This window comes from Eretmochelys imbricata, chromosome 8, assembly GCF_965152235.1.
Source record: "Eretmochelys imbricata isolate rEreImb1 chromosome 8, rEreImb1.hap1, whole genome shotgun sequence".
Classification (NCBI taxonomy): Eukaryota; Metazoa; Chordata; order Testudines; family Cheloniidae; genus Eretmochelys; species Eretmochelys imbricata.
In genome coordinates, this window is record NC_135579.1 from 53,350,780 (window position 1) to 53,361,639 (window position 10,860).

Genomic DNA, 10,860 nt, shown 5'->3' on the forward strand with positions numbered 1-10,860 from the left:
TACTGTAGTATGCATCCGATGAAGTGAGCTGTAGCTCACGAACGCTTATGCTCAAATAAATTGGTTAGTCTCTAAGGTGCCACAAGTACTCCTTTTCTTTTTGCGAATACAGACTAACACGGCTGCTACTCTGAAACCTTTTTACTCTGTATTTTTTACATTGCCACACTGGGAACGTCTACAGCTGCTCTTCTTGGGTTTTAGAGAATGTAGTGCTGGTGAAAGTCCTTCCCTGTCAGAACACATGGACAGTGGCTGTGTAGGCTTTCTCCGTGCTGCTGTGCCTTGCTGGCTCTGCCACATGAGAAGGAAGTTCTGCCTCTTTGCTGAGATGGCCAGGAAGGTGCCATTTGTACTCGGTGGCTTTGAGGATATGGACACCAGCTTATTAAGAACGGGACCCGTCAAGTCATTTCACACAGGCCACCAAATACATCCACCGGGCCCTGTGTGCATGTGTCTTTGCTGCAGGATTCTGCCGTGCCACTTGAAGTTGTTGATGCTCTTAATAAAACAAACCTCTCACCTGCTGTTCTCTCTTATTGGAATCTAATACAGTGTTTGCTCTGGGCCTGGCTGCAACCTCTGACATCTCTATTGAAATGGAAACCCCTTGTCTTTTAGCAAACCACTGGATGCCCACCCAGAGCCAAAGAAGCCGTCGGCCGCTGCAGCAAGCAGGAAAGGAGGGGGCTCTTCTGCATCAGGGCTGAAAAAGTTCTTCTGCACCCTCAGCCAGAGCACCAAGCAGAAACTGGGCAGGTTCCGGTGCTACAGCATGGATCAGATTCCCCCCGAGGCGCCAAACCTGGCTCCATCCCCAGAAGCCACGGCAGATGCCACTGACTGCTCTAATTTGAAGAAAGCACCTTCCCTGCAATCACTGCGCCTGGTGAGTCCCAAGCGCGACTCTGTACATGTTGCAGGTCTGGCAGTTGTGAGATCCTTTACAATGGAGGTGGAACACAAGGTCTGTGCGTGGCTTAGACTAGACAGAGCGCTGGGGAATATAGCGTAGTAGAGAACAATCCTGTGCTGGGTGTGATTTCCAGCTCTGTGACCATGGGCAAGTCACTTTACTTCTCTGTGCCTCAGTGTCCCTTATGTAAAATGGGAGTTAGGACGCTTACCCTCCTTCCTAGAGGAAGCTCATTGAGATCTGTGGAAGAACAACGCTAAATCATCATAATCCCTAGGTTTTACAGCAACCTGCACCACTGGATCCCAAAGCACTTTACAAAGGAGTACAGTATCATTATCCTCATTTTACAGATGGGGAAACTGAGGCACAGAGGGAGAAGGGACTTAACCAAGATCAGCCAGTCCGTCAGTGATAGAGCCAGGAATAGAACCTACGTCTCCTGAGTCCTAGTCCAGTGCTTTACCCACTAGACCACGCTGCAGAGATGTACTATTTAAGTCTGACATACTCTGTTATTTCCTTTGAAGAGTATGCGGGCTGCTGCAGCTTGAACTGACTGAGAGCGCGCTGCACTAGCATCCTTAAGCTCACCCCTGTCTGTTCACGTCCTGCCAGTCTGCCTCTGCTCCACTGTGTTGTGCGCCAGACTGCGGAGTGAGGCTTACAAGAAAATTGGTCAGCACAGCTGAACCTGTGCCCCAGGCATAGCAGAGGGGATGAGAAGAGCTGGGAAAGTGTAACAGAACAAGGTAGAAGAAGATGGAAGAGTGTAGTGGGGGTGGGGAACAGACAACAGAGGGTCTCGTGTGTGTGTGCTCGTGCGGGTGTGCATAGGTCACTCAGGCTGGGTTCAGTCTCACTTTCTGCATAGTCCTGGCTGATTGGGCCTTTTCAGGGTCAGACATACCCAGGCCCAGGAGGGCACTGGAGCCGGGTGGGTGGTCTATAACCTAATCTGTTTGCAGCCTTTAATTATAGGGAGTCGAGATACTGATCCAAAAATGAAGTCCCTTTGCTAAAGCAATTGGCCCAAAGCCCCTCCGGTTCCACTGGGGCCCTGTGTATCGTTGCTCCCAACAAGCGCTGAGCAGTCCAGGGTGGCTGAGGGAATTTTATGAGAGCAGGCTTCATCGGACTCCTTCAGGGGTGCACAGTTTCTGAGCTAACTTGGAAGGTGTCGGAGTTGTCTTCAAACATCATTAACTCTGTGCTTACTTGTGATTTGTAAAAGCAAGACAGCCCAGTGCTTCTTTGGAAGGCATTGAGCATAGATTCATAGAAATGTAGGGTCGGAAGGGACCTCGAGAGGTCATCTAGTCCAGCCCCCTGCACTGAGGCAGGCAGGGCCAAAGAAACCTAGACCATCCCTTACAGGTGTTTGTCCAGCCTGTTCTTATAAACCTCCAATGACCGGGATTCCATGGCCTCCCTTGGAAGCCTATGCCAGAGCTTCACTGTCCTTATAGTTAGAAAGTTTTCCTAATATCTAACCTAAAGCTCCCTTGCTGCAGATTAAGCCCATTACTTCTTGTCCTACCTTCAGTGGACATGGAGAACAATTGATCACAGTCCTCTGTACAACAGACCATAATATATTTGAAGATTGTTATCAGGTCCCCACCCTTAGTCATCTTTTCTCAGGACTAAACATGTCCAGCTTTTTAACCTTTCCCCAGAGGTTGGGTTTTCTAAACCTTTATCATTTTTGTTGCTCTCCTCCGGACTCTCTGTTTATCCCTATCTTTCCTGAAGTGTCGTGCCTAGAACTGGACGCAGTACTCCAGCTGAGACCACACCAGTGCCAAGTAGAGCGGGACAAGTACCTCCCAGGTTCTTCTATCTGACACTCCTGTTAGTACATTTCTGTTAATACAGTAATGCTGGGGAGATGGAAGAAACAGGGATTTTTTTTCTTCCTCTGTTGATTTTTATGGTTTTCAGAGGGTTCAAGAGGATTTGGGGTTTAAAATGCTGGTCTCTTGGGAGGTCCCTGAGCATCCCCTTCTGGCAAAAGACACTTTTGCTTGGATTTTCCCCAAGAACTACTTCTGGTTTTCAGTACTCTTATTCTCCCACTAGGTGTCACCCTTCTGCCAACTGAGGAAAGCCTCTTCAGTACAGAACCTGCATTCTCTCCTGGGCAAGTCTGACCGTTCCAGCTTTTATCTGGAGGGCAAGCCAGGGGAAAGCAAAGCAGCTGACAGGTAGGAATGTGGGAGGGCCAGGGGCGCTCCCAGTTCACCCCACTCCAGATCTCTGCTGATGTGTAATTGTTCTGAGAACACTGACGCTACCGATCTGCGATGCAGGTTGCAGCTGGTGCTGGGTGATAGTGTTCTACGTTAGTCTGTAATACAAGTTTATTCTACTAGTGGTAATGCCAGTGCAGTAGTAAATAATTGATTATTGAGCTCTGGCTGCCTGCTTGGTGCTGCACAAAGTCTGGCGTGAGATAGGGTCCTTGCACACTGAGCAGTTCTGTTGCAAACCAGTGTGGACATCACTTTATTTCAGGTACACTGGGTTGTGTGCGGTTCTTTCTGGGGGGGTTCTGGTAAGGAGCCAAGCTTGGGCCTGTCTGTAGGGGGTCTGAATGTGTTGAGGGAGGAGTTCCTGGTGCATGGGGCAGCTTGGAAGAAGGTGCCAGTGTAATAAGGGTGATACACAGGAGTGCTGGGAGGAGTGTCTTTTGGCTGGCCCATGCCAGGGCTCCATCTCCACTGGGTACTGTGACGTCCGGGGAAAGAGCAAGAGGGGCCTAGAAGCCCTCTAGGAGATTGGGTGATGGGGGATGAACAGGGGGAAATAAAAGTGGAGATGCAGGCAGGGCCTTGGAGGGGTGACCAGGAAGACAGACTGTCACTGTGATGCCAAAGGGCTGGCAGGGGACGCCAGCAAAGGGGGCTGAAGAGGGATATGATACTCTGAGTGGGAGGAGAGGTAGATGCAGCACTTGCACCCCAAGGCACATTAAATGCCATAGAAATTACTTCACCACCACGGTGCAGTCACCTCCGGGCTGGATGCTGGCGGATAGCACAGTACTGACGGCATGGGGGATGCTTGAGCCAGGCACAGTGGGGGAGACTCTTATACTTGCAAAATGTGCTGCTGGATTTTTAACGTCTGGGCAGAACAGACAGGACCCTAGTTCCAGACAGTCTGAAAGACCTTGCACCTGCTTGGAATTCTGCCTAACTGCCTCCAAAGGGCAAGTTACCCCTGAGGAGCTGGCTCCAGGAAGGCCTTGCACACTTCATGCCTAGATTTAGTGATCAATGGCTCCATATCTAGTTGGCAGCCGGTATCAAGTGGAGTGCCCCAAGGGTCGGTCCTGGGGCTGGTTTTGTTCAATATCTTCATAATGATCTGGAGGATGGTGTGGATTGCACTCTCAGCAAATTTGCGGATGATACTAAACTGGGAGGAGTGGTAGATACGCTGGAGGGGAGGGATAGGATACAGAAGGACCTAGACAAATTGGAGGATTGGGCCAAAAGAAATCTGATGAGGTTCAATAAGGATAAGTGCAGGGTCCTGCACTTAGGATGGAAGAATCCAATGCACCGCTACAGACTAGGGACCGAATGGCTAGGCAGCAGTTCTGCGGAAAAGGACCTAGGGGTGACAGTGGACGAGAAGCTGGATATGAGTCAGCAGTGTGCCCTTGTTGCCAAGAAGGCCAATGGCATTTTGGGATGTATAAGTAGGGGCATAGCGAGCAGATCGAGGGACGTGATCGTTCCCCTCTATTCGACATTGGTGAGGCCTCATCTGGAGTACTGTGTCCAGTTTTGGGCCCCACACTACAAGAAGGATGTGGATAAATTGGAGAGAGTCCAGCGAAGGGCAACAAAAATGGTTAGGGGTCTAGAACACATGACTTATGAGGAGAGGCTGAGGGAGCTGGGATTGTTTAGCCTGCAGAAGAGAAGAATGAGGGGGGATTTGATAGCTGCTTTCAACTACCTGAAAGGGGGTTCCAAAGAGGATGGCTCTAGACTGTTCTCAATGGTAGCAGATGACAGAACGAGGAGTAATGGTCTCAAGTTGCAGTGGGGGAGGTTTAGATTGGATATTAGGAAAAACTTTTTCACTAAGAGGGTGGTGAAACACTGGAATGCGTTACCTAGGGAGGTGGTAGAATCTCCTTCCTTAGAGGTTTTTAAGGTCAGGCTTGACAAAGCCCTGGCTGGGATGATTTAACTGGGAATTGGTCCTGCTTCGAGCAGGGGGTTGGACTAGATGACCTTCAGGGGTCCCTTCCAACCCTGATATTCTGTGATTCTGTGATTCTGATTGCTAAAACCTCCATTCTGGGAGCAGTGGAGAACGGCAGACGCAGAACTCGGATTCGGAAGCAGCTGCTTGTTAGTGTGAGTGCTGATTGGATTGGTCCATTGTGGGTAGGAGGGTCTAATGAAGAGAGATGAGATGAAATGAAGGAAAGGAAAACCCAGGTGAATATCAGGGAAAACTTTGTAAGTGCGTGACCTGCTAGCCTATGGGGAAGTGATGGGAGCCCCATTGCTGGAGCCATTTGAAACCGGATTGAACAAAGGCCTGGAGTCAGTGGGCAGAGAGGGAGACAACCCCACCTGGGCTCCTGATGGATGGGCTTAGAGGATCTAATGCTGCAGGTCTCTTCCATTTCTAATTTTCAGGAGTCTCCCCGAACTCCCCTTGGCAAGATTGGGGTCTCCTTTGCCTTGAAGCAGGAGAACCAAGGGGATGTCCTTATTAGGTAGTAACACTTCAACTACTTGCCTCAGGCTCCTTAGAGTGCACGCTGGACTCGAACCTGTGACCCTAAGATGAAGGATCTGTCTGAAGCTCTAGGCCTCAGCCCTTTACTTCCAGTAGCTGAGATATTACACCTCCTTGCTCCAAGGGTGGTGGGTTCTTTGCTCCACACAGCAGTAATGTTCCCTCTGGCTCATTCCCTTCTCTCTCCAGGAAAGTGGGTGCTCCGCCCCGGCGTTCCCTCAGCGTGGAGGACATTGGCGCCCCCAACTTGGTGCGAACAGTCGGGCGAGTGGTAGAAGTCTTCCCGGATGGAACCAGCCAGCTGGAGCTGCAGCGCCCCCCACAGGGCACTTTTGGGTTCCGTGTCTCCTCAGGGAATGGTCGACCTGACACAGGTACCTGCTGTGAATAGTCACATGGGGCTTTATGGGAGCACCATCGAGTAGCTTTTAGGGTTTGTTGCAGCTTCTTGAGACCTTAAAAATACCCCCTTCTCAGCACCTGCTTAGTGCTGTTAGTCCCCGCCTGCCTGGTGTGTGTGCCAAGCTGAAACCCCTGGCTTGTCTCCCCTTTGGGTGGGTCTCCTGTTTGTGCTGTGGCCCAGCTTTGAGAATGGCGTGTGTTAATTCTTTACTGCTGGAAGGGAGCTGGGCTTTTTCTGTGGTGTGTCGTACATAGGCGATAATGTTCGGTGCCTGTGTATGTTACCCAGCTTGGACTGGGAGCAATTGTCATTCCTGGGGTGGGGAGCAATGACACCATGACCCCCTGCAGCTTTATGGGACAAGAGGTGGAGAGAAGCCAGTCTGTCGGCTCAATACTCAGGATTGCTGGCCCTGGCTGCAGGGAGCCTGGACAAAGACAGCAGTGTGACCTACGGGCAGCCAGTCTCAGGCTTAGGAATGTTTTGGATGGGAGCAAATTCCATAAGTGGGGCCTCTGTAGCAGCACCCTGCTTCTGGCATCCCATGAGCATCACCCCTGGGACATGGCAGCCCAGGGCGGTCGAGGTGGCTGCCTTAGCCTGCTGCAAGGGGTCTTGCACCTTCCTGCAAAGCAGCTGTTGCTGGCCCGTGTAGAACACTGGGCATGCACTGGATGGTCCCCTGGGCTGACTAAGCCTGGCAGTTCCTGGGCTGTTAGCTTGTCAGCAGTAGTGGCTCCCAAAACACCCCATCTAGATCTCTCATCCTCAACCTCCTCTGCCGGGGTGGGGGAAAGCGCCTGTGTCCAGGGCCAGTTGTTTCTGCAAATCCCCATGGAGCCCTGGAGTGCCATCCTGGAAAGCAGCCCTCAGGCAGTAGCGGGCTCTGGGACCTCCACCAGCCTCAGGCTAGCCCTTTGTTATCGCCCCATTCCAAATAGAGAAGAGCCCCCTGAAGCGGGTAAGGCTCAGGGCCTGACTGACTCCAGACATTCCAGGGTTCTTCCCAGCCGGGCTCCTGGCAGTGCTGCAATGCATCTAACTCCTGGCATCAGGTAGGTGGGCTCCAGGAGGAGGCTGGTGTTTGATTTAACCAGCCTTGACTTGGGATACTATGTTCCACTGAAAACGTTTAGTGAATTTATTGCCATGACCGCTCTGCAGCCCCGACTCCTCGGTTTATCCACAGAGCCGGTCCAGCGAGCAGCCCTGCTGGGTGCCTCTAGCCCGACCATCCTGGGCTCCGGGGGTAGTTCCTTCTGCACTGCCGCAGCTGAGACTCAGAACAAGGATAGCCGTTCAGAGCCCCTTGGGGGAAGAGAAGGAAAGTTGGCTATTAAGGACTTACATATGCCCAGTGGCTGAAGAGCTCTTTAAAGAGGGCCAGTGAGTCTCAGCCTGTTCCACACCAGGACCCCTCTCCCGTTTGGCAGGGTGGTCGTGACTCACAGGCTCGGAACCCCCTAACCATGGCGGAGTTCCTCTTACAGACTGGCGCGGAGCTGGGACTGTGCAGATGTGAGTGCTGTGGGTGAATGCACTGCAGCTCTTGGCAGGCGCGGCCTTCTCTTTTCCCATCTGTTGTGCGTGTGTTTTGCTGCTTGCTTTCCCCACGGCGCTGCACGTTTGATGTTTATTTGCCCAGGGGAGATGCCCCGCCCCGTACGGACAGCTGGGGACTCACATCGGCATTTGCTGTGGTGTAGCAGCAAGGAATGGCCAACAGGTGGCCTGCAGGCAGGGATGGACGGCCAGTGATGGTTTGCGGCCTAAGCCCCTCTCAGCATCCCTGTCCTACCTTAAGAAATGAACATGAGGGCTTGCCTGGTGCTGGTAATGAGGGGTGGAGGTCTGTACCTTTGTCGCTGCTTCCAAATTCAGCCCAAATTACAGAGACAGGGTGGTTTGGCGGCCGATGTGCAGTGAGTGGTGGCTATGGTCCCGTCACTAGTAGACGTGTGATTTCAGTGCCCCAGCAGGCACCCTTATTGGCAGTGTTGCTTCAGAGGCCATCAGCTGAGCAAGCATGAAAACTGAACCCCTCTCTGACTGCGAGCGCTCACCATTGGAGCAGTGTGGGCCAAAGGTTTTGAGTGAACTTGCAGCCTATCCGGATCCCTCTGTGGCTTGGTGCACCATGGGGTCTTGGACCACTCCAGATCCTGACCTTTCACAGTCTGGCACGCTGTGAAACTTGGAGCAAACAGGAAGGTCAGAAATTCGAAGCAGCGGGTGTCAGTCGCACGTGCAGGGAATATGTGCGCCGAGCTGATAGTTTTTGATCGTTGTGCTGTCCAAAGGTCCCAGGTGGGCCCCATTGTGCTGGCCAATGTACAAACATAGGAGGAGTGAGTCCTTGCCCTAAATGTCTTATAAGCTGAAGAATATCCCTGTGTGCGCTGATTTGGCTCTCCACCTTAGTGAAATGCCACAGTGAGAATTTTCATTCTCTTAACTGGTCTGATCGCAGAGCTTTCCCAGTTGGTCTTCCAACATAACTCTAGGTTTGCCTTCATCCCCTGCTCTCTGGAGAGCTGGCCTGAAACGTCTGCCTGGTTCTGACCAGATGGAGACTGGAGAGTTGTACCTAATACTCACAAAGGAAGAGCAGCTGGGCCAAAGTGACCTAAGCAATGGTCTGTTTGCAGTGTGCAACATCAGCAACTGCAGGAGCTGAGAAGAAGGGTAGGAGTTGGTGCAGGGATCCTAGTCCTAGGAAGCTGCACCTTTCTCTCTGCATAACTGGGGCACTGAGTGGGGTGTCTGTTTGCTTTGCAGGTATTTACGTCCAGGAGATGGCAGATGCCAGCACAGCCAAGCTATACGCAGGACTTCTTGGAGTGGGGGACGAGATCCTGGAGGTGAACGGTGCTAAGGTCACCAGGCTTGGCCTGGCCCACATCAACGAACTGCTGTTATGGGCCAACACCCTGTCCATCCGAGTGCTCAAGCAGAGACCCACCAGGCGGTAGCATGGAGAGGCCAGGGTCCTGCTGAGTTGCACCCAAGAAGCACGATGCTATGCAGTGTTCAGTGGTCTCGCTGAACAAGGCGAGACCTGCATGTGGGTGATGCCCCTGCTGCCTAATGGGGCGCTGCGGGGACACTGTCCTTGGCACGGAGCCCAACTCCCGCTGCTAGGAGATGCCTTTGTGACTGGAACGATGCCTGATGCCACATCTGGGACCTTTCTGTGCTAAGTAGTGAGCGTGTGCAAAGTTGTGATGGACAACGCGGATCCCTGTCCGAGGCCAAGGGACTGTCAGGGCGATGTCTGCTGCACGGCCTCGGTCTGTCTCTGTTGGGCGGGCTGGTGCACTGAGCAGCTCGTGCATGCTAGGCCAGGAGAAATAACGGGTGCTGCTGCTTTGCCGGGGCCACTCGGCTCCCCTGCGGTGAGTGTTAATGGCCGGGGGTCTGCACCCAGACCTGCTGAGTAGCGTTCAGGGGCCAGACTTTTTGTGCAATATTTTGTTCCCCAACATTTGTCAGCTTGGGGCAGATGGAGGTTTTATTTTCTGCCCTCATCCACCAAACAGTGACTGCAGGCAATGCAGGAAGGATCCATGACCTGCCAGCTCGGTCCCTGCTGTTCCCAGTGGCCAAACAGGAGGGGGCGCTGCCTGATCAGCGTATCCATCAGAGGCTCCCGTGGTGGGGGCCTGGCAGTGCCAGCATCTTCAGCTCTGAGTGCCGGCCTGTCAGCTGTGCAGCAAGAGCCCCCAGCTGCCATGCAGCGCCACCCTCTCGCCAGGTCTGCCTTTGTGCCCCGGGTGCAGTCAGTCCCTCTCCGGTGGCCTCATGTCACTGAGCCACAGAGCTTTCCCACTGGCTCCTTGGTGCCAGCCTGAGATGAAGGCCAAGGTCATTCCTGGGCTAACTCATGCTGGTGAAATAAAGGGCAGGACATAGAGCCCAGGGACCTGTTGGATGTGCTGCTAGGGACCTGTTCAGTCTGGCAAGGGGCTTGTTTAACCAGTGTTGGAAACCTCTGTACGTTCATCATTGTGTTTCTCTTAAGTTATTAAAAATCTCTGATGGAAACTCTCCACACCCTGTACCTGAGTTATTGGAGCAGGTGTGTGAGTGGGGGACGGGAAACAGGCCTGTTAGTGTTTGCAGGTAGTGCTCTGAGGGTGGCCAGGTCAGGACCATGCTTGCTGATGGGGTACGGTGCTGCCAGGTATCCAGTGCCCTAAGAGGGGCATGTAGGTAAATTTTGAGGGGGAAGGTAGTTGGTGTTGGTCGGGATATGCATGCTGGGAGGGACAAGGAGATGGGCAGGAGGGAGGAGCAGCCAGTCTCGGCATCTGTCAAAGAAAGCCATCCCACAGCTGGGGAGGGTCCCCGGTTCACTGGGTGGACGGGAGGCTGGGATCCGTAGGTCTGGGGGAGGGGGGGAGCAGGATGGCTGAGTCTGGATGGGAGGGCTGCAACCCAGTTATGGGGCTGGAGCAGCAGGAAGGTTAAGTCACTTAAAGGGGGACGTGGGTTGTGGGGTGAGTCTGCTTAGGAACAAGCAGACTTGCCTGCAGTGCTCAGTGCTGCGCAGTGAGCTCCCTGTCAGAGGTTAGTCTGGCAAATCGACACAGTTAATGTCGAGAAACCAGAGTCCTACCAGAACTGGGGCTGAGCTGGTGCAAGTCCCAGAGAAAGGCCGGATGACAGGCTGCTGATCTGGCAGCTCAATGTGCTGGGGGCTTGGAGACCTCCCAGCCTGCTGAGCGCAAAATGGGGGACACACATCGTGCAAGGACCTTAGCGGTGT

General features: G+C 53.0%; 1 protein-coding gene across 1 annotated transcript in view; it reads left to right on the plus strand.

Annotated features, from left to right (window-relative positions):
• KIAA1614 (KIAA1614 ortholog) overlaps positions 1 to 9,064 on the plus strand; it is a 31,832-nt gene extending 22,768 nt beyond the window's left edge. Inside the window, exons 6-9 of the mRNA XM_077825400.1 lie at positions 625 to 892; positions 3,002 to 3,126; positions 5,879 to 6,063; positions 8,871 to 9,064. Of these exons, the coding sequence (XP_077681526.1) occupies positions 625 to 892; positions 3,002 to 3,126; positions 5,879 to 6,063; positions 8,871 to 9,064 (772 nt within the window). The remainder of the gene's footprint in view (positions 1 to 624; positions 893 to 3,001; positions 3,127 to 5,878; positions 6,064 to 8,870) is intronic.
• The last annotated feature ends 1,796 nt before the right edge of the window (positions 9,065 to 10,860 follow it).